Source organism: Pongo abelii, chromosome 5 (assembly GCF_028885655.2).
Source record: "Pongo abelii isolate AG06213 chromosome 5, NHGRI_mPonAbe1-v2.0_pri, whole genome shotgun sequence".
Taxonomy (NCBI): Eukaryota; Metazoa; Chordata; class Mammalia; order Primates; family Hominidae; genus Pongo; species Pongo abelii.
Genome location: NC_071990.2, coordinates 130,996,384 through 131,020,466, shown reverse-complemented (window position 1 = coordinate 131,020,466; position 24,083 = coordinate 130,996,384). Strand labels below are relative to the sequence as shown.

At 37.1% G+C, this 24,083-nt stretch overlaps 1 protein-coding gene and 1 long non-coding RNA gene across 9 annotated transcripts in view; one reads left to right on the top strand and one right to left on the bottom strand.

Moving 5' to 3' along the window:
* The window catches only part of LOC129060063 (uncharacterized), a 68,233-nt gene that overhangs the window by 31,354 nt on the left and 12,796 nt on the right, over positions 1 to 24,083 (top strand). For 3 of the 6 annotated variants that reach the window (XR_010140344.1, XR_010140345.1, XR_010140343.1), the window contains 3 exons: positions 3,460 to 3,533; positions 5,406 to 5,514; positions 8,148 to 9,043. This is a non-coding gene — a long non-coding RNA (uncharacterized LOC129060063). Of the gene's footprint in view, positions 1 to 3,459; positions 3,534 to 5,405; positions 9,327 to 24,083 lie in introns of those variants that run through there. The other 3 variants (XR_010140342.1, XR_010140341.1, XR_008526426.2) reach the window with 2 other exon arrangements.
* The window catches only part of LAMA2 (laminin subunit alpha 2), a 652,245-nt gene continuing 642,463 nt past the window's right edge, over positions 14,302 to 24,083 (bottom strand). For all 3 annotated transcript variants that reach the window (XM_054558144.2, XM_054558145.2, XM_054558146.2), the window contains 4 exons: positions 23,223 to 23,376; positions 18,381 to 18,511; positions 16,266 to 16,488; positions 14,302 to 14,677 (listed from right to left, as the gene is read on the bottom strand). In XM_054558144.2, coding sequence (XP_054414119.2) covers positions 14,520 to 14,677; positions 16,266 to 16,488; positions 18,381 to 18,511; positions 23,223 to 23,376 — 666 coding nt within the window. In that variant the 3' untranslated portion in view covers positions 14,302 to 14,519. The remainder of the gene's footprint in view (positions 14,678 to 16,265; positions 16,489 to 18,380; positions 18,512 to 23,222; positions 23,377 to 24,083) is intronic.

Here is a 24,083-nt window from a genome sequence, read left to right as displayed (position 1 = left end):
GAGTTTCCTCTATTTCAGCATTAACTTACATTAGTGCGGTACATTTGTAACAACTGATGAACCAATATTGATAAATTATGATTAACTAAAGTCCATAGTTTACATTAAGTTTCACTGTTTGTGTTGTACAGAGTGGATTTTGACCAATGCATAATGTCATGTATCCACCATGACAGTATCATGCAGAATAGTCTCACTGCCCTAAAAATCCTCTGTGCTCTGCCTACTCATTTCTCCCCTTCTTCCCCACTGGCCCCTTGGAAACCAGTATTCCTTTTACTGTCTTTATAGCTTTGCCCTTTTTCAGAATATCAGTATGTTGTCTTTTCAGAGTGGCTTCTTTCACTTAGAAACATGCATGTATCACATTTTAAGCTAGATGGTTAAAAAAAGGAGAAATGTGCATTGAGGTTTCCTCCATGTCTTCTCATTGCATGATAGCTTATTTCTTTTTATCACTGAATAATATTCCATTATATGGATATACCACTGTTTGTTTATCCATTCACCTATTGAAGGACATCTTGGATGCTCTCAATTTGGCAATTGTTAATAATGCTGCTATAAACATCTGTGTGCAGGTTTTTCAGTGGACACACATTTTCAATACATTTGGGTAAATACCTAAATCCTGATTGTATTTTATGATTTGCAATTTCCTAACATATTTTGGGAAGAGAATTCTATCTTCAATTTGGGAAAAATATCCTTATTGATACAAGAAAATATGAAGATCTCTTTTTTCCTGCATACAGTTGGTTGGGGATAGTTATATTCTGCCGATAAGAACTGAGTAAAGACTTCTGCAAAACTTTTAGAAAATCTTTCTTCACTTATAGGAAGGAGACAGTGGTCAAGATGGCCACTTCTGTCTAAAAATGTACTGATACGTGAAACTGTCGCAGCTATTGTGTCTGAGGATAGACCCATACTGAACAGGGCAGAATTAAGAGAACCACAGAGCGGTGGACTCAGAGCCCTAAAGTCCAGCACTTGGATCCTGCGCTGCTGTATACCTCTTAGTTATGTTAAATGACATATTTTCATAAGATTTAAAGCACATTAAGCCTGGACTTTCTGTAGCCCAAAGCATCCTAGTTGTTACTCTCCTCTTACCTCCCTAGTTTTCGTTAGTCTTATAAATAACATCGTCATCATCTACATGATCATTCAAGTCCCGAATCTAAAAGTTGTCCTTGAAATCTCCCTCCTTGCCTATTCCTCAGATACCTCCCCTGCACCCAATCCATCTTAGGTCTAGCTCCGTCTTCAAAATATTCTTTAATGTATCCTCTTCTCTATATTTCTGCAAACACACTGTAGTCCAGGCCACTATCACCTTTTTGCCACAATTACTTTAGGGGTCTTTCTGCTTTTGCTCTTGTGCCCTTCCAATCCTGTATTCAGGTAGCAGCAACAGAAACTGAATCAGGTCCTGTGATTAAATCTTTTCAGTGGCTTCTCACTGCTCTTAAAACCAATACCCAAATTCATCCCCATAACGCATAAAACCCTGCATGACGTGGCCCTGAACCTCTGTCCAACTCAGTTCATGCCATCCTTCCACTGGCTTGTTAACCTCTGGCCACACTGATCTTCTTCTGCTTCCTAGAATCCATCTATCCTGTCTCAGCTCAGAGTCTCCATGTTCTAGTTCTGCTCAAACTGCCTGCTGAGGGGTGACACCCTGCCTTGCCCACACACAAGAACATACTTTTCAGATAATTGGCTTCTTCTCATTTTAGGTATCACCCAAATGATATCTAAAATGAGATACCATTTAGATATCACCTAAAATGAGACAAGGCTTTCCTGAGCATACATTCTAAAGTTGGTTTTCCCATTTCTCTCTGTTTTAGTCCCTTGTTTCCTTTACAGCACTCCCAACAAAGTTCTATTTTATTCACTGCTCTACTTACCTGCCTATCCCAGAGGAAGAGAAGAGACAAGGGATTCTGTCTTAATTATTCCACATTGTGTCTCCAGCACCTAATCAGCGCATTACATACAGGAGGCTCTCAAACTTAGGTGCCAGATGAAAGATGAGTGATAACTTTTCTTGTTCTCATTTTTCATAGCCGTGTCTATTGACCTCAATCAGGCATTTACCAAGATTGGACTTTTTTTTTTAAACAAGAGAGTGACATAATGGAAAGGCAAAGAAAAAGGGAGAAGACAGAGGAAAAGAAAGAGGCATTTTATAATTTATCAAGCTACTAATATTAATAACCTTGTTTTAGAATTAATTGAAAAATCATTTCTGAGAATCATAATGTTTGATCTAGAAAGCATAAATAAAGGTCATTATTTGTGTTTTACATTTTTATTACACTTGAGTGGGAAAGCAATCTAGTTTAGTTCAGGAGAGATGACTGTCGATCCAACCATCACATCCCACTTGGATGTGTTTATAAAGTGCTTGCAGATCATGAGAAGGAGGTCACTGGGGTTACCATTCACTCCTGAGAGAAGTTTTTGTTTAAGATTTGTCTTATTGCCATGATGAAAAGCAGCTTTATTAATCTTTCAGAAATACATTAGATTGAATCAATTATAGACTTTCCATTAAGAAAATTAGATTTTTTTTTCATATTTGCACTACGTGGACTGCAATAGACACACAAACCAAACATTCTGAGTAAACACTAGGCCTTTAAATTATGGAGCAATTTATATCGATCTGTCAGGCAGATGGGGTTGTTTAGAAGCAGGGGGAGAAAGAAGAAGGATTTTAAAAACTCATTATCATTTAATCAATGACTAATATTTTTTAGTTGTGGTGATAAAGCTTTCACTTCAAAACCAGCACTTAGTCAAGAAATTCATTTATCGTCTTGTCTTTCTGGAAGAATTCGAAGAGACACCACATAATTCTTACTACCTCTTTAGGGATATCCAAAAAGCTCCACTTTTAACATCAGTTCATTTTTTTTTTCAATGTCTCCTTCTGTTGTTACATATTTTATTTTAAAAATGATTCTTTCATTCATTCATAAGATCACATTCTGTTGTTCAGGTTTCAGATTTCCCTATTTGGATTACCTTCCCGTCTTCTTCCCAAATCTCTTATGACCAAGTTCAAGTTTCCCTGGGGACTCAAACCGTTACCTGACAGCCCCACAGTTCTCCCCTGAACTTCTGTGCATCCTGAATTTAGCTCCGACTTTGTCTTGGTTTGTTTTAATGCTAATCCTATAGTCAAACAGCTTTTTGGATTTCTGTGTAGCCAATCTCCTCCTCTCTAGGATCACCTCACCTCTCAGCCACTTGAGAGTGGTTATTCATGCCACCTGATCCTGCAATAGTGCTCGGATCACAAGAGGTCAACACTTGATTCATGTCCAGCCAATCATGCTTCCTTCTTAGGGAATTTAAAATTTGAATAAAGAGCAGCTGGTTCTTCTCCATAGGCCCCTTGAAAATAACTGTTATAATCAGAGGTTGTCTATTTCCATGCAGCCAAAGCCAGGCATCCCATCTGGAGAGAGAGAAGACTGAAGCAGAAACACAATGGGAAGGAAGCAAAGATGGAGGTAGAATAGCTGCCACGAGCCCTAATAGTTTCAGTCATTGATTACATGTCCTTAGGATCTCAGGCTTCTCTGTTTTTCCTTTGGGTTCCATGAAAAACCCTGATATTTTGATAATAAACACCCTTGGGTTGCTTTGCCTGGTTTGAAGATTTTACTTACTAAAGAACTGTGGACAAGATATACTTCTTGTCTCAAGAGTGCCTGTATATTTTAGGATTTAACTACATGTATGTGGAAAGAAAGGTCAGGAACGTTGGTTTTACCTCTCTTCTCAATGAGAACAGCACTGGGCTCCCAACACTACTTAACCTTTATCCTGAAAGTTCTAGTTTTTAAAATAATTGAAAAGTTAGAAAAGTAATATAGGATTTTACTTTTGGAAAGTATTGAACCTAATGAGAATGTTTTAAATATAAATGTATGTTTTCAGGACCTCCTGGCTTGGTGACTTTGGACAAGTCACTTAATTGTTTTAAGCCTCTGTTTTTTCATATCTAAAATGGGGACCATAACAGTGCTGTCACAAAGGACTGTTGAGGACATTTACTAGGAAATTGTGTCTGCTAGGCACAGTACAGGGCCTGGCACATGGCTCGCAGATCTATCGGTTAGAACCGAATATTGCAAGTGAGAGGAAACTCCAATATTGGCTTTAACAACAAAATAACTATTCTGGTGCACGTAGGTGAAAAGGGTGGAGTTATGACAGGCTTCAGATGAGGTTTTACCGGAGGTGTAGTTTCTCCATTCTGCCTCTTGCAATGTCATCTTCATCCTCAGGATGCATCCCATGGTCCCTTGGCAGATCTGGGCTGTCCCTACTTAGTAGCAAATCAGATACAACAGTTCCAACTGTCACATCCTTATGCACACTGTGCTTTAGCTCAGGAGAGGGGTGCATCATTTTAAATAAGCCTTACCAAAAACCTCACTGGCTCTGATTAGATTCCTTATCACCTCAAGCATTGTAGGCAGGAGGCGGAATGGAATTCACTTATTGAATTACTAGCACCCAGTTCTGGCATAGGGATGGTGAAAGGACTAGGTCCCTAACGGTGGTTCATGCCTGTAATCCCAGCATTTTGGGAGGCTGAGGTGGGCAGATCACCTGAGGTTGGGAGTTCGAGACCAGCCTGACCAACATGGAGAAACCCCATCTCTACTAAAAATACAAAAATTAGTTGGGCATGGTGGCACATGCCTGTAATCCCAGCTGCTAGGGAGGCTGAGACAGGAGAATCACTTGAACCCAGGAGGCAGAGGTTGCAGTGAACCGAGATTGTGCCATTTCACTCCAGCCTGGGCAACAAGAGCGAAACTACATCTCAAAAAAAAAAAAAAAAAAAAAGGAAGAAGAAAATATAAGGAACTCTTTCCAGAAGTAAAGAGAATAGATCTGAGGCAGTTTTCTTCTGCAGTGCAAAACATTCAAGAAATGTACCTTTCTTTTACCTTAAAAAGATTTTTTTAAGAACCCATACAAAATAGTATATTATTTTATCCAGTATTATAATTATGCATGAGCTACTATAATTGCTGCATACATTTTTGTTAGTTTATGTCTGAATGTGATTTTTACAAAAGGATCTTAAGAAATGTCTTATTCTTAACCCAAAGGTCGATCTGAACAAATCTTTCTTTGTATTTTATTTGCCTTTAAAAAAATTCTTTTATGGGGGCTCTACTCTTCAGAGTCTGCTAAGGAAATGAGATTTTGGCAATGTTTTAATTCAAAAAAAGAACTCCTAGTTTTACTGTGCTGGATCTGGTTGTCTTTAGTTTCCATTATATTCCTGTTCCATTATTCCTTCAATAACTTTGTTCTCCCACGACTCTTCTTTATTGTTACCACATTTTTTCTGTTCTTTTCAGAGACGAGTTTTTGGATTCAGCTGAAGCCCTTGCTATCTGGTAGAGTCAGAGTCATCACAATTGGAGAGTCTTCATTAAGCTACACTTTTTAATGGAACATCCTAGTGAGGTTTGAGAGTACAGCTTGATGGTCTATATTACATTACTAAGCTGATTTTATTGGGCTAGTATATATGTTTTACAAATTTGTTGTTCTAATCTCCCCGAAGAAATAATTTCCTTATTGATCCCTTTCTTTTTCCCCCATTTTATTTTCCCATATTTTGTGATATCCTCTACTTCAACTTTTAAAAATTATAACCCATAGAAAGAAATATATTTTACATTATGACCCAGTGTGTATACTCACAGAAACATACTCATACAGAAAACAAGTTTCACAAAACAATACTTCCTCTGTACAGTGCACTTTGGTGTTGTTATTGTGTTCTATTCTATTCATTTTCTTCCATCCTACTATGTTATAAAAGTTGCTCTTTTACAAATCTGTAATTTGATTTTATGACCCATTGACAAGTCTCAACATACCATTTGAAAATTATTGCTAAACTGTACTTTCTCACTAGTGATATTGTACATCTAGGGTTTATGATTGTGTTCAAGAGAATTCTTGTCTTTGTAAGGCAAAAATGGCAAATACGTCTATTTCCATCTAAAAGAGCATTATACAAAATAAAATTATTAAAAGTTTCCACTTAATAGCTGCACTGTTTAGAGCCCACTGGAAGCACATCAAGTGAGTATGCATGCCAATTAATGACAACCAGATAAATTTTATGATTCAGTTACTCATTTTGTTAACTACCCAACACAGTGATGCTGAACACCTTAATTGTTTTGACTGTTATGAAGTAATTTCTGCACATCTACCTCACAAGATCCATAATTTACATTCAGCTGCCTCACCAGATCCATAATTTACATTCACCTCATTATAGGAGGCATTATGATTAGCACTAATACATTAAAAACCAATTTATAAAAGAAAATAAAATTTTAAATTGTATTCAGTTTATATTTTATTTACTGGGACTAAACTCTTCATAGAAACAATGTGTTATTTTTGAGAAGTGTCTATACATAGTAGTGTAAACATTTATTTTAATTATCATTAAGAATCAAAAAATGAAGAGTATCTAAATAATCCAATTGATATTTTAAGGAATAAAAATATAAGAATCACAAACATCAGATCATAAAGTTAGTTTTGGTCCATTTTTGATTCCCCAACACATTGTTAAAATGTCAATGAAAATATTAATATGCATTTGGTATGAGACCAAACAAAAGTAATTTATAAATACATTTTCTTTTATTTACATATTTAAATGAAAGGGGCTATCACCTTTAAAATGGGAGAAGCCTAAATCTCTCTTTCTGCCTCTTCCTCCCATCCTTCTAGCCTTCCGTCCTCCATCTCCATCTGTTTATGTACAAAGAAGTTAACTGGCCTATTCTACACTTCTTGAAAGATGTATGAACCATCATTTATTTATTTAAATAAGTCCTTGATGGTTCTAACCCTGGAACATACTCTACAGAGTTGCCAATGCAAAATATAGCACAATGACTCATCAGCACCTAAAATTTGTAGCATCTGCTTGGTGAATTTTGATTTGGAACTCGTACTTGATATTATGTTTCTTTTCTGTTCACCACGCGTTAATATGTATGGTGTATTTTCCTCCATAAGCAGTTAACAGTTTCTAATGTGGATACTTCAGTTTCAGGGATGATTGCCCATCTCCCTGAGGTGCCCATTAGGGTGCCCCAGTGAATTCTGTAATGTTGTATAGTTTGCATTTTAATTCAGCTAATCCAAAACACGTTCTCCAAATTTGGTGAAAGTCTGTTCAGATATTTCTTTTGTGATGTTAAAGTCAATAATTTTATTTAAGTTACATGTAAGATAATAGACTTTAAATATTATATAAATTAACTACATAAAATGATCTTAAATAATATGCTGACATAATTTTTTTACTTAAAACTATTGTTCTGTCCTATGTAATTCAAAAGTAACAAAATGATTTAAAAGTTCTGTTTTTTCAATCCTTTATTATTATTCAAGAGTTTGAGTGTCAAAGTCAGTCTACACTTCCGTAAAGAAATATAAAAATCAGTGGTGTACTTGGCTACAGGTAATCTGTTCTTGGCTCCAACATTACTAAACAGATGACTGGATGTGTGTGTGTGTGTGTGTGTGTGTGTGTGTGTGTCTAGAAGCTGAGGCTAACAGGAGAGGGTAACTGCCCATAAAAGTGAAATAAAAAGCCAAAATTCTTCTCTTAAGCTTAAGCTTTTTTTACCTCCTTAGCGTTAAAGTAACTTTCAAAAGTACTATTTACTTCATAAGAAATATAGCAGTGGAAACATAAGGTTGGGGTGTTTAGAAAATTCAATCATAAATAAAAACATTGTGTGAACTGGTTTTTAGTTTTGAATTAACCTGGGCAAATTCAGCTGGTTACTCCTTTTCCCTTTTTCCCAGTTGTCAAAGTTAAAAAATTTATGACTCTCAGGCAAAGATAGTGTGAACTCATGTCAAAGATTTTATTTAACTTAATCCATGAGGGAACCAATAAAATGTTAAAACTTGTATAAGAATTTGAGAAGCTACATACACACACACACACACACACACACATGCACACACACACACTGTCACACATTTCATAAAAGAATATTAGGATAAGATTTCTTGATACAAAACTGTTACCTTTGGGGTTATCTCTCCGCCAGACAGAACTTGTTTGCATCCCTGCTAGCCAAAAACCTACAAGTTAACCTTTGCCTGTATGGAGTTGTAAAACAGACCAGTTGATAGAAAGACAAGCCCGGTAAGTACTGCACTGAAAGAATATCCAGACATTTATTTTGCCTATTTCTAAGTTCTGAATAATGTTTCTTATACCCATAGTCTTAATACTCTTAATGTGGGAGTGTATCCATAGTCCTCCCTCTACACTCACTCCCTTAGTGATCTCGCTCAGTCTTGTGGTTATAAATAACATCAATATTCTCATGATTCCCATATTTATATCTGTAGTTTGGATCTTTTTCTTGAACTGCAGACACTTATGTTCAACTGCCTGTGGCATGATGCAGTTAGATACCTACCGGGTGGCTTAAACATGTCTAAAACTAAATTCTGTGTTATGTTTTCCACAAAAAGCCTACTCCACTCACATCCCCCAGTAATACCTATTCTATCCTTCCAGATGATCACGAGTTATCAGAACCTTATTTTGTCGCACTCCATAGGTGATCCTTCAGGAAGCACTAGTCCACCTTTGATATGGTTTGGACGTTTGTCCCCTTCAAATCTCATGTTGAAATGTGATTTGCAATGTTGAAGGTGGGGCCTCATGGGAGGTGATTGGATCATGGGGGCAGATCCATCATGCATGGTTTAGCACCACCCCATTGGTGATACATGAGCTCTTGCTCAGTTAGTTCACGGAGATCTGGTTGTTTAAGAGTCTGAGACCTCCCCCTTCTCTCTCTCTTGCTCCCCATTCTTGCCATGTGATGGGCTGGCTTCCTGTCACCTTACATCGTGATTGTAAGCTTCCGGAAACCGTCAGCAGAAGCTGAGCAGATGTTGGCACCATGCTTCTTCTACAGCCTGCAGAACTGTGAGCCAATTAAACCTCTTTCCTTCATAAATTACCCAGCCTCATATATTTCTTTATAGTGATGCAAAAATAGCCTAACTCAACCTTCAAAATAAATCAGTGTCTAACTACTTCTCACTTCTTTTACTGCTACCACCTTTTCTATCTCTAGGTGCGTTCCTGCAGAAATGTAGAGCTTCAGGGAGATAACTTTTCTAAATAAAACAGGGCCTTAATTTGTCCAAGGGTGAATGAGCAGTTCTTCAAACCTGAAGATTCAAAACCAGCTCTCAAGAGAGCCCATTCTACCAAAACGTTCAAAAAGTGATAGTATTAATTACCTGATTTATGACTGAATGTAGCTATTTCTAATATCCACAAGAATATATAAAACAACTTTCTTAAGTATGTTATGAATGTGCCTTCATTTTTTTATTCTCAAACTTTTTCTAATCATTACATAAGTGATAGTGGTCACTGTTCAAAATAATGGATTTCTATGATCTATATGTCACTCTTCAGAGAACCTGAAATGTGCTGATACTTTCAAATTTTAAAATATTATTATTTGTATTTTTTTTAGTGAAGAAACACTCCATATTAGTTTTCTAGAGCCACCATTATGAAGTAACACAGACTGAGTGGCATAAACAATGGAAATTTATTTTTTCACAATTCTGGAGGCAGAAGTTTGAGATCAAGGTGTCGGAAAGTTCAGTTTCTTCTGGAGGCTTCTCTCTTTGGCTTGTGGATGGCTGTCTTCTCTCTTCACCTTCACGTGGTTTTCTCTCTATGCCTATCTGTGTCCTAATCTCTTCTCAAATCCTTACATCGTCGTATTGAATCAGAGCCTATCCACGTGACCTCATTTCACCTTAATTACCTCTATAAAAGTCCTGTCTCCAAATAGAGTCACTTTTTGAAGTACTGGGGTTTATTAGAACTCTGACACATGAGTTTTGTGGGGACACAGTTCAGCCCATGACACCCTCATATCAATAATGGCACAAACATCATGCTCAGTTAGGTAACTGGCACAAAGGCCAAAAGAATGAGTCTGAGCCACCGCCTGCATGCCAAGATTCCTAAATCATGTTGGAACTTAGGGTCCAGCCTGGGGCATCGCTTCCCTCCAGGTTCACTTTGGGTGTGAGGTATGTATTAATCTCAGTTGAGCAAAGGAAAAAAGTGCATATGTTTTTATATCTCTCTTAATTTAACTGAGATTAAAAGACTTTAAAAATGAGATTAAAAAGTGGCATTAGCAGTTAAGTCATATCCTTTGCAAGTGGTAGTAAAAAAGACTACTCAGGGCTTGCAAAAATGGATTACGATATTGTGTTTTGTTTTCATGTTAATCATAGATTATATTATACACAAAATAATTCACAAATAATTCATATAACATCAAGAGATTTTCAATTTGTCAAAGTCCTCTTTTCCTTTGTCATTAAGTAGGAAATCTAGAAGCGTTCTGTATTTGGGGACAATAGGTTAAATCAAAGTGGGAGAAAATAGTGATGATTTTTTTTAAAGCGCTAATTGAAGCCTTAAGTGTCTGCCAGTGTTCTGGTGCTTTGGGGCTGAAATCTGCTCTGTTCTTTAGTCAGTGGTGTTCACCATGGTAACTTCAATAAAAGTCCCCTCACAAATGTTTTTCTTCTAAAGTGCAAAGCACCTTTTTAAAGAAGAAGGCTGACAACCTGGTAGGAGTGGGTGTTTGGAAAATAAATGAAAAGTCTTCTGCTTTCTTCATAATTGCTGTGGGTGGCAGGAGGTGAGGAAATCATTGAGGGGACAAAGTTGGGTGGAGAAAATATTTTATCTTGTTTTGGGATAAGAACTAATTTGATTTTTGAGGTCAGAAATTAATTAAAAAATACTAGAGAAGAAACTTTTCCCGTTCATAAAACGTCCTTATTTATTATTTATTTATTTATTTTTGAGACAGATTCTCACTCTGTCACCCAGGCTGGAGTGCAGTAGCACGATCTTGGCTCACTGCAACCTCCGCCTCTTGGGTTCAAGCGATTCTCCTGCCTCAGCCTCCCGACTAGGTGAGATTACAGGTGCCCACCACCACACCTGGTTAATTTTTTTATTGTTAGTAGAGACGGGGTTTCACCATGTTGGCCAGGCTGGTCTTGAACTCCTGACCTCAGGTAGTCCACCTGCTTCAGCCTCCCAAAGTGCTGGGATTACAGGCGTGAGCCACCGTGCCCAACCAAAATGTCCTTATTTCTGACCTTAAAATGTGGACAATTTTTGGTTATCCAAATTCGTGGGTCACTCTGGAGTATGAATTTTGCATGGGACAAGTTTTGCCCAAACCTAATTCAGTGAATTCTGCTTGGATCCAGATGCAACTGTCTGGACTACATTGGGAAACTTTACTAAGGTGGGACTTTGAGCACAGTTATCAAAATATCCTTGAGTTCCTTCTAGTTCCTCCCCATAAAATGTGGAGGTGACAGGAGCCCAGGGGTTTTCAGTCTTGGCTTCACATTTGAATCAAGTGGGGATTTTTAGAAAATGCCAATGCCTGGGCCCTACCCAGAGATTATAGTTTAATTGGGCTGGGGTGACACCCAGATGTCAATTTTTTTTTTCTTTTTTGAGACAGGTATTGCTTTGTTGCCCAGGCTGCAGCATAGTGTCACGATCACTGGCTCACTGCAGCCTCAACCTACCCTGCTCAAGTGAACCTCCCACCTCAGCTTCCCAAATCACTGGGACCACAGGCATGCACCACCAATACACCAGGCTAATTTTTTTTTTTTTTTTTTTTTAGAGCTAAGGTCTCACTGTGTGGCTCAGGCTGGTCTCAAACTCCTGGGCTTAAGCGATCCTCCTGCCTTGGCCTCCCAGAGTGTTGGGATTACAGGCATGAGCTGCTGTGCCCAGCCCAAATGTAGATTTTTTAAGCACCCAAAGCACTTCTAATATCTAGCTAGACTTGAGAATCACTGTATTCGCTGATCTCAATTCACTTCCAGTTCTATCATTCTATCATTCTAAGGCGTCTACCTACAAATTGACTGAAGCAGGACTTTATTCTGATAGGAGTACCAATTTAAGTACCTTTGCTTTCCATTTTGTTACATATCTTTCTGTGCAGGACTCAAGAAAGAAAGGCTTTAGCTTTTAATCTAAGGAACCCAACATCTTTATTCCTGTTTATCCCACTCAGTGTCCAGATTAAGCCCAAAAAGTCATGTCAGTGTTTAGTGCAGATGTATGTTTCCACTTTTAAAACACATTGGTTTTCAAAAAATTTTATTTCTTAAAGTTTGGTTAAAAGATATTCACTGGATTCAATGTTTTATATATTAAATTCACTGGATTCAATATTTGATATAAAAAGATATTTCTTTCATTTGAGACAGGGTCTTGCTCTGTTGCCCAGGCTGGTGTGCAGCGGTATGATCACCAGCTCACTGCAGCTTTGACCTCCCAGGCTCAAGCAATCCTCCTGCATCAACCTCCTGGAGTAGCTAGGACTATAGGTGCATGCCACTATGCCTGGCTAATTTTTAAATTTTTGGTAGAGACAGGGTCTCCCTATGTTGCCCAGGCTGGTCTCAAACTCCTGGGTTCCAGTGATCCTCCTGCCTCAGCCTCCCAAAGTGCTGGGATTACAGGTGTGAGCTACTGCACCTGGCCTATAATAGTATTATTTTTAATGGGTGTGGAAATGGCCAAGACAAAGCTAATAGTAGAATTCTCAAATGACTATAAAACTCTTTGTTGGCATGGAGGATAACGTCTCTTTTTAGAATAGTGCTTCTCATCCTTGACAACACATTAGAATTGCCTGGGAATGTTTTTAAAAATTCTCACGCTTGACTGGGCACAGTGGCTCATGCCAGTAATCCTAGCACTTTGGGAGGCTGAGGCAGGCAGATTGCTTGAGCTCAGGAGTTCCAGACCAGCCTGGGCAACACGGTGAAACCCATCTCTACTAAAAATATAAAAATTAGTTGGGCATGGTGGTGCCCACCTGTAGTCCCAGCTCCTTGGGGAGTGAGGCAGGAGGATCACTGAACTGGGGAGGTTGAGGCTGCAGTGAGCCAAGATGGTGCCATCGCACTCCTGCCTGGTTGACAACATGAGACCCTGTCTCAAAAAAAAAAAAAAAAAAATCATTATGCTCTGGCTATGTCCTAGACAAAATCAGAATCACTGGACCAGGTACTAGATTTTTAAAAACTCCCTAGGCACTTTTCTAAAACATAGGCAGTTTTTTAAAAATACTGAGCTAAGGTTGAGAATTGCTTCTGTAGAATAAAGTTGTGTGTACAAATTGTATTAAGCAACAGGACGGTGGTGAAATAGTGAGTATGTCAACCATCACCTCGATTGGAAACAGCACCTTCCTTTCCCTAGTGGATAACATTGTCAGAGAGGATTATTCTTTTTTGCTAAAATTTCCATAGGAGAAAGGAGTTTCCTGTTCTTTTACATGTTCTGAATTATTAGACTGCAACCATTGTCTACTAAAGATGGCAAATGAAACGTTTCCTTTTTAAGCTGGTGAATAAAATCAAGGCCAGTCTTCTCACAGAGCTCTTTGAAGATGACTGAAACCATGGGTAAAAGGAGAACAAAACACAGAACGTTTATAGAAAATGAATTTGTTAGGTCAAATTACAACTCCAAAAGACTCGATGAAGTATGCCTTTTAAGTTTCTGGTTTATTGTTTCCTGATAAGCACAAATGCATTTCAGCATTATTCCTCTCCACCTAGGTGTAAATTGTGATATTCACTGTAGGCTTAGAGAGCCCCAGATCTTAGTACTGTAGTATCAAATGTGTGCTTAGTTGTCATTCATAAGCTTGGTTCTGGCATCTCCCCAAAGCCCATAAATCATTATCAAATAAGAAAATCAAGTAATTAAGCTTTCTGGCCTGAATCTGATCTATACCCTCTACCTTCAGCATAAAAAGCTATTCACTCATATGGCTAGTTAAACTCTCTAATAATGAACTTGGGTCAGGAAAATGATTTGCTAATTCTTTCATAAATAATAGAGTAAAGGAACTGATTTCCTCCAAATCACACATGCCAAATTCACTTGCTGTCAGTGGCTTGGACAGAAGGCCAAAGCTGTCATACATGGTAAAGGATGATAAAAGTATTAATAGGAGTAAGTTAAAAAAAATTGCCTCCATAAATTACATCTGAACTCTTTTCCTTGAGATGACTGGAGGGCATGTTGCAAACTCAACAATTTATGGCCAGTTACCTTTTATCCTTAAAATCACACAAAACAGGCAATTATTTAGAATGAAATAATCATCAGTTTAATATTTATAGACTTGAGAAAGAACTTGAATTAAAATTCAGTCTGGAGTCTGAATTAGCACCATCTGAATACAGAAAGAATTCTATGTACATGCACAAATTAGTTTAATTAACATATATGGGTAAAATATATTTGTTTTACTTGATATACTTGTTTTGACAGACTCTTCCTGGGGTTACACTTATTTTTATTAGTTGGCTGGGCATGATACAGGTTGAACGCCCCTCAGTTCCAGGGCCTTGGCAAAATCAACCTCCAGTGGCTTGCCCGTGCTTTTGGTGAGCTTCAGGGATCTGATGCAACCTCGGAACCGAATGCTGGTTGTCAGGCCAAACTGCTTAAGGTCATCTGAAAAAGGCAATGCAAGAGGGCTCAGCTTTGAAATGCTCCTGCACCAAATATTAAGAGCATGTTTCAAAGTCAACTGTTAGCTTGAGATTAAATTGGAATGCTGTTTTATGCAAAGTTAGTGGTTTTGTTTTTAGCCTTACTAATAGAATTGTAGAGAAAGATCAACTTAAAATTTTTTGAGACAGGTTCTTGCTCTGTTGCCTAGGCTGGAGCGCAATGGCGCAATCAAGGCTTACCGCAGCCTCAACCTCCCGGGCTCAAGCGATCCTCCCTTCGCTGTGTTGCCCAGGCTGCTCTCCAACTCCTGAGCTCAAGAGAGCTGCCCATCTATGCCCAAAGTGTAATTCCAAAGTGTTGGGATTACAGGCATGAGCCACCATGCCCAGCCTCAACTTTTTAATAGTTATATATTATAAAATATGAAAACATCTAGAATTACACATCTTAAGACATGAAATAACTTGGTTTGGGATGAACACATTTACAGTTGTGACTTAAAATTGTAAAATGTTACTTCATGAAACAAAGCAATTGATCAAATACTTTTAAGTACTGACTTAGAACTTTTTGAAGGTGACTTTATCACTTTCTTACATTGTAAAAATAAATCCCTAAAGGTTAAGTAGGTGGGATATTCATGTAGAATCTTCCTCTTATTATAGAGGTGCTTGTTTCAGTAGGCCTACTAGGTGTTAATTAGGATCCCATTTCATAGACTGAATGGAGAAGTACATTACCTCCTTCATAATATCTTGGAATTTATCCTGATTGAAGCAAAAGATCTTTTTAAAACACAGAAGCCACTTTGGAAAGAGGAGCTGTCGTTGGGCCCCCATTGCATTTCTATCAACATTGCTCTGTCAACAATTGCTGAATATACATTTTGCTTGTTTCATTAAGCAGAGGAGCTTTATATAAACAGGGACAAAAGTTCTCTTGACAAAATGATGAAAGACCATTCCAGGAGGCTATGTTATTACAGTACTTATTAAGAGGCACTTGGCTTACTTCTCATCAAGTTGGCCACTCTTGTTTATGGGCACTTTAGGTAAATCTCTACAGTTCACATGCTATATTTAATGGGCTAGAGAAGGATTTTGAATGAGGATTTATTGCTTGGGTTTCTTTGTAATATAAATATAAACTCTACAATAACATAAGGGGGAAATTAGCTATGTTTAACCCAATGATTTCCAGAACTTGAGGAAATAAGTTCCATAACATTTTATGATTCCTCTGGTATATTAATTTTAAAAAAATCAGAAAGAACACCAAGTTTGGCTCCAATTGCTGTTAAATGCCTCATATCTTTTATAAGCCAAATTCATTTCCTCTAGCTTCAGTCTCTCCATGAAGGAAACTTTGGGGGCTCTCATGAAAAGTTCAGTCCCATGTGGTTTATGTAAGTAATATGTTCATTTTACACACTGGAAATTTTAGGTAAGGTGCAGATTCTAAGCAGATTCTAAAGCTAGGAAGCAAGTACACATAAGCACATATTCTTAGACACATGTAAATATAAATGTTTTCAAAACCACTAACATAAGAGAGCAAAGAAATTGTTGCTGGGGTAGCCAACACTCACCTGGGAAGCCTCCAACAAACACAGGGTCATTTGTGTCAGCTGATGTAGATGCTGGGTTTGGGCTTTGGGCTTCCACCTGGTTCCCATCGACTGTGAGCTCAATGCGGTGTTTGATCTTGTTGGCAGTGACTTTATGCCATTGTCCATCACACAAATGCCCTGGAACCCCAGCATCATAGACAGTAGTGAATCTGCCCGCGCCATTGTCCACATGAAACATCAACTGGAAAGCAGGAAATAGAATAGTCACAGATGGTTTCATTAAAGAAATATCATGATGGTTCACACATACAAATGATCAGGTCTCTAGGAAAGACATCAGCCAGAATCATTTGAAATGGATGTAACTGGGTATATTGAAAAAAATTTTAAAACTTGACAAATTAAAGTATAAATCTAATCACCAGGAGTCACAAATTATGCTCTTTGCTTTGGGGCATTGTTGGGAGTTAATAGGCAAGATACGTAAAGCTGGTAATAATTCTGCTTTCAGAAAAATTTGAGGCCAGGTACAAGAAAAGGACCTGGTGTACACAGGGAAAAATTCTACCTCAGATCTTTTTAGAATGTGAGAGTTCTTACTGAACCTTATAAAATTTTCTTAAAAGATATTGTTTAAAGTGACTCATTAATTTGGTTTACAAATTCAAAGTAAAGGATTTTTTAAATTTTAAACTTTTGATGTTTTAATTATATTTTTTTCCTTCATGGATTTCATTTTATATACAAGATTGAGAGTTACATAAATTACATTTTGGAGCCTGTTTCATGTCACAGGTGCCAAAGACCTGAGCCAGAAGGCCAGTTAAATTCCTAACAATGAAGAACTTAGATTAGAAGTTCTGGTCTAAATGAGAAAAATCTGTTTTTAGTAATGTGGAAAAGCCCCTGAAATTTGAGATGACAGAATTCTTTTGAAGCTGGTGAAGAAACGAAGCATATTGAAACATTAAAAACATTAGTCAGTTTGGCAAGACATTTGACAAGGTAAAAGAACAGAAATGAAGTCTTAGAAAAGAAGATTAAAAATGCAAGTAAATAGGTGAAAAGTTTGTAAACTCTAGTGATGTAATTATTAATGAAATGTTTACTATATTGGGTGGAGTTTGCATAACAGGCTTTTGCATGTAAAAGGAGCTGGGTGAGAAATGCACATGATAGTGACATATTGATGGTAACTGCCCTTAAGAGCACGTGATGAAATGAAGCATACTTGAAAAAGATGTAGTAAAGGTCTGTTTGAAAATTTGGTAAAACTATTGAGTGTTACTTATTTGTTCACTCCTTTTTACCTCTAAGCTGGTGGATCTTTTTTCCTATATTACCTTTGTTGGAGGACAGTTTGAAAATTGAGCGGAAGGAGGAAGAAAGCAAGAAAAAAATAATTTAGGTCACTATGTGATTTTTCTTCTTGGGAGGCAACACTAAGGGTGGAAACATGAACTGAGTTGAAGTACGATTCCTATTTAATAACCAAATAGAAAACTTGTGAAATTTCTTGTTTTGCCTTCTCTTTTTACCTGCTGCCTATAGTGCAAAGTTGTCTTACTGCAGGGCTGAAAGAGGTGTTTGGAATTTGATTATCAATTATTATCAAACTGACACACTACTTTTATAAATTTGCTGTTTTTTGAAATGGTAGCTGGATGCTTTTTTAAAAAAATTGAGAAACTGATATGTCAGTTGGCTACCTTGACTTCTAAGAGATGCCTAGCCTGTTAAAAGAGGCAGACTAATTTTAGATGATCCACACCTCTGCCTTTTCTCCCACTGGAGTCAATAGTTTCATAGACTGTGTGTTCCTTAAGAGGAGAATAAGAGTGTATTTATAGCAACACAGTAAGAACTTGACATCTCAAACTATTTGGTTCATTATTAGTCAACATAATTGGCTTGCTGTAGAATTAATGCATTTAAAGTTTATACTGGCCTACAACATGCTGAAAACATACACAAATTGAAATAATCCAGAAGGATGAAAACATACAATTTAGCTTTCTCCCAACAAAGAATACAGCCGGGCTTCGAAATATTCGAGTTCCCCACACATGAATGATATCTACACATCAACAATATCATGAAGAAATCAGAAACGTTTGCATGGCTGACACTCACCTTTTCATCAATCATTTCAATACCCATTCCATCCAGTTTTTGACTACTGATCCCCAGAAGAACTCCAGTCGTTCTAGTTGTGCGGAATTCAAATTCTACAAGAAGGTCCAATCCCACTTTGAATCCACCAACTGTAAAATGAAGATTTCAAAATATTGTGGATTACAGTATGGGGATTGTTAATTCAAACATGTACAATGCATGACTTTTTATTATATTTCAATTCAAATGCTAGCTAATTCTAATGAGGGCTGTAAGTTTCAGATCCTGCCTGGCCTATCTTCCACCATTGCGTCATGTAACACACTCCATAGTTATTGCTTATTTTCTGGGCTACCTTCCCTTTTAGAATGTACGTGCTATGAGCTCAGGGGCATTGTCTATGTTTTTCACCATTTTATCCCTGTGCTTACCAAAGTATCTGGCACAACATGAAGGTTTAATATGTATTATTTGAATAAATGGATACACACTGAGATTGACTCAAAGAATCTCACTGTCAGGTATTATTATCTTAGAAGTCTCTCTTTTGGGTTAAGAAAAACATTTCAGTTATTTTTCAGTAAAGTTTTAGTGGGGCACACTAAATGGTGCCACAGTCATCTGAAAGGGTTCAAAAGTCGCCACACATTTTATTAATAAAGAGAGAAACTATAAGTACAATGTTGATGGGAAGCTTCTGGGACATAGACTTACCTTGTTCATCCAGTTAATTCTTTTCTCTATGATTTTCCATATTTGACTCTTTGATTTTTTTTTTTTTAATCTTTGAGCAAGTATTTAAGATACGCCACTTAGGAACAAAGTGATATGTTAAGATCTGTCTAGACCACACCAACTGAACTGAGTATCAGGGAAATACTCAGGGGAATTTCCTCCAAGTCTTCTATTTATTAGGCAAGAAATAAATGCTATGTGTAGCCACGGCTGTCTCCAGTGAAGGATGGTAGCTGTTACGTGAAAGACTTTTGTTCTACTGAGAACCTTGATGGATTTGGATTGGCAAAGGTGGGTTTATAGCAGATTTTATGAATAAAAGCTAGCCAGTTGCGCCTCGGCAACATAGTGACACCCCTTCTGTAAATAAATTAAAAAATAAAGTAAAGGGTGGAAGAAGCTGAATTGTTCTGCAAAATAAAACAAAAAGGGAGAAGTAAGGAGAAGAGAGGAATGACATGAGGAAGTTTGGCTGAGGACAGAAGGAATGAAGAGGCCAATAAAAAGCCCCAGTGATTGGGTCGCTGGAAAACTTTTAAGAACAAAGATGTCAAAGGTTAAGATGAATTGTATGTTTTCCAGTGAAGTGATCTCTTCTGACCACCCAAGTCTTATGTAAATTGTATTACACTGTGTGTTCAGGGGATGGCAAGGGCCGTTAGAAACAGAGGAAGTGAGTAATTTTCTGGTTTGGTTTGATCCAGAATTATAAGAGCCCAGGCAGGATGGCAAGTCAATCCATTAAGTGCAAAAGCTGAAGCTGAAACTTGTCATAAAATTTGACTAAGAGAATGCCAGCCATCTGTGAATTTGCAGAAATATTGGGGGAAGCTTTTAGAGTTTCATAGCACATGGAATTTGGGGTTCAGCATAACTTGTAATGTTTCAATATTGAACATATCCTGTGTTTTTCTGTTTTCTGCTTCCGTGTAGGTGGGGTTTCCTACCTGTATTTTGGTGGAGGGTCCTACTCTTCTATCACCCACTACTTCGTATGGGAGTGTTAAAATCACCTGAAGCCTTGCTTAAATGTTGATTCCTCCATGAAACGTTTCCTGATTTCCCCAAACAAAATTAATCCTTTTTTCTCAGTATCTACAGAACTGTGGTTTTTTGTCTTTAATTATTTTTACTTGCCTTCTTTCAATTTCTTACCAGTTGATAATATATTCTTGATAGAAAGAACTATGTTACTTATTTCTCTGTTTCCCATCATAATCTCCACATATTATGTGCTTATTAGTTTATTTCTAATGAACATACACATATTTCTATGATACCACGGGACTGAATATTCTATCTTAAAGTATATTAAGTGCAGATTTAAAAAATTATTATGCAGTTTTCATTGTAGAGATCTTTCACTTCTTTGGTTAATTCCTTAGTATTTTATTTTATCTGTAGCTACTGTAAATGGGATTACTTTCTTGATTTCTTTTTCTGATTGTTTGCTGTTGGCATATAGAAATGTTACTGATTTTTGTATGTTGACTTTGTATCCTGCAGCTTTACTGAATTTATCAGTCCTAATGGCTTTCTGGTGGGGTCTTTAGGCTTTTCCAAATACAAAATCATATCATTTGCAAACAAGGATAATTTGACTTCTTCCTTGGATGCCGTTTACTTTTTTCTCTTGTCTGACTGCTCTAGCTAGGACTTCCAATACAATGTTGAATAACAGTGGTGAGAGTGGGCATCCTTGTCGTGTTCCAGATCTTAGAGGAAAGTACAATAAAAACTATAAAACAATGATGCAAGAAATTCAAGAGGGCACAAAAATAAGATATTCCATATTAATGGATTGGAAGAATCAATATTGTTAAGATGTCCATACTACCCAGAGCAATCTGCAGATTTAATATAATCCCTATTAAAATACCAATGAGATTCTTCACAGAAATAGAAAAAATTCCTAAAATTCATATGAAACCCAGAATAGCCACAGCTATCCTATGCAAAAAGAACAAAATTGGAAGAATTACATTACCAGACTTCAAATTATACCACAGAACTATAGTAACCCAAACGGCATAGTACTGGCATAAAAACAGGCACATAGACCAGTGGAACCGAATAGAGAAGCCAGAAATAAATCCATACATCTACAGTGAACTCATTTTCCATAAAGGTTCTAAGAACATACATTAGGGAAAGGACAGTCTCTTCAATAAATGGTGCAGGGAAAACTGGATATTCATATGCGGAAGAATGAAACTAGATCCCTATCTCTTGCCATATACAAAAATCAAATCAAAGTGGATTAGAGACTTGAATCTAAGAGATCCAACTATGAAACTATTACAATAAAACACTGGGGAAATTCTCCAGGACATTGAAATGGGCAAAGACTTCCTGAGTAATACCCACAAGCACAGGCAACCAAAGTAAAAATAGACAAATGCGATCACATCAAGTTAAAAAGCTTCTGCACAGCAAAGTAAACAATCAACAAAGTGAAGTGACAACCCACAGAATGGGATAAAATATTTGCAAACTACCCATCTGAGAAGGGATTAATAACCAGAATATAAAAGGAATTCAAACAATTCTATAGGAAAAAAAATCTAATAATCCTATTTAAAAATGGGTACAAGATTTGGATAGACATTTCTCAAAAGAAGATATTCAGATGGCAAACAGGTATATGAAAAGGTGCTCATCATCACTGAACATCAGAGAAATGCAAATCAAAACTACAATGAGCTATCATCGCACCCAAGTTAAAATGACTTTTATCCAAAAGACAGGCAATAACAAATGCTGAAGAGGATGTGGAGGAAAGCGAACCCTTGTACACTGTTGGTGGGAAGGTAAACTAGTGCAACTACTATGTAGAACAGTTTGGAGGTTCCTCAAAACACCAAAAATAGAGCTACCATATGATCCATCAATTCCACTCTTAGATACATACCCAAAAGAATATCGAAGAGATATCTGCACTCCCATGTTTATTGCAGCACTATTTACAATAGATTTGGAAGCCACCTAAGTGTCCATCAGCAGATTAATGGATAAAGAAAATGTGGTACATATACATAATGGATATGAATAAGCCATAAAAAAGAATGAGATCCTGTCATCTGCAACAACATGGGTGGTTCTTGAGGTCATCATGTCAAGTGAAATAAGCCAGGCACACAAAGGCAAACATCACATGTTCTCGCTTATCTGTGGGAGCTAAAAATTAAAGCAATTGAACTCATGGAGATAGAAAGTAGAAGGATAGTTACCAGAGGTTGGGAAGGTTAGTGGCACGGAGGAGTAGAGATGGTTAATGATACAAAAATAGTTTGAATAAGATTTAGTATTCGCTAGCACAAGGGTAACTACAGTAAAAAAAAAAAAAAAAAAGTACATTTAAAAATAACTAGAAGAGTATAATCTGATTGTTTGAAACATAAAGGATACATGTTTGAGGTGATGGATACCCCATTTACCCTGATATGATTATTATGCATTGCATACCTACATCAAAATACCTCAGGTCACCCATAAATATATACACCCACTGTGTACTCACAAAAATTAAAAATTAGAGGATTAAAAAATTATTATGTAGAGGTTATTTCCTATTTCTTTTTCCTAACTGTACCTTCATGACCAGTGATATAAAACCATACTGGAAATGTTCATTGGAAACGGAGTGGAGAAAGCCAGGAAAGATGCCAGTCATTGTCACCATCAACAAGAAATGGACACGGGTGTGCATTGTGTATGGGTGTGTGTTGATGGGGAGGAGATTATGAAATACAGCCTTGCAGGGAATTGAAAAGAAGAAAAAAATCATATCTCATCTCCAGAAACTGGAAGGTAGAAAAACAACATAGTATAAACATATGAGTGTTCTTGCAAAATTATTTATTTTGCTGTTCTTAATCTCCAGTGAAGGAGATGGAATAAATTCTCTAAATAGACCTTTTACTTTATCTCTTCTATTAATTCTTATCAGGATCGGATACATGAATTTTTAAGAGGCATTTTTGAAATTACTTCCATAAGTTTCTTTTTGGCTTAAATAAAGGATACTAGTTTAGGACTCTAGGAACTTTTATTATTTGGTACTAGCAAGAAGTTAGTATTTGTATCTAGTTAATAATCAACAGGAAGGAAATGAAAGAGCCTTACCTGCTTTGGCAAAACCGGTTCCGTCAAAATATGTTCCCCTCTGAGCATTTGCAAAACATGTCCCAACATGGAAGCTGGAGGTGGGCTGTTCCAGATCGGCAGGGGCCTCTGCCATGTGGAGATTCCTGATGCAGCCATCAATGCTATAGGTCACCTAAACATTCAGATCAGAAGAAACAAATGTCAGGTTTTAGCAGAACTTTGCCTTTATGTAGAATACAGTCATTTGTGGGGTGCTCTATGTGTGTAGTTATTGGCCAGTTGTCTTAAGATAGGACATCCCCCAAAGCTGCCTGGGTTCTCTGTTAACCACCAGGCTGCCTGGCATGGATGCAGAAAATCCTGTGTTGTGCTTCTCAACTTGGATGTATCTATCCTGGAATATGACTGTTCTCATAGTCTAAATACTGCACACTATGTCTTCATTGATTTGACAGAGCTATGGGCCCCATGTTGGTATCATAAGTTTTAACTGGTCTCTTATGTTCCTGATTTTATGTTTCTATTAATAGTTCATTAACCTTACTATATACCCATTTTGTCATAGTCTATGTTCAATTTCTATTTGTAAAGGTAATTAGGTTTGGTTCAGTGCTTCTTCCTTTTGAATAGCTAATGAAAGCAGCAGACCCTCCCCTAAGAAAATGCAAATATGCATAAAACTTGAAAGTTTGCATGACACATTGGGGGTTCAAGAAATTTAAAAGTAACTCAATCACACTCTGGTCCATCATATTTTATCTGTTTTTAGAAATTCAAGTGAATTGCTTGTACCAGTGTCACTTCAGAGACTTGTTTTTGATAGACCTAAAAAGCATATCCAATAGCTATGAAAGGAAAGTAATACTGATCATCCACAAG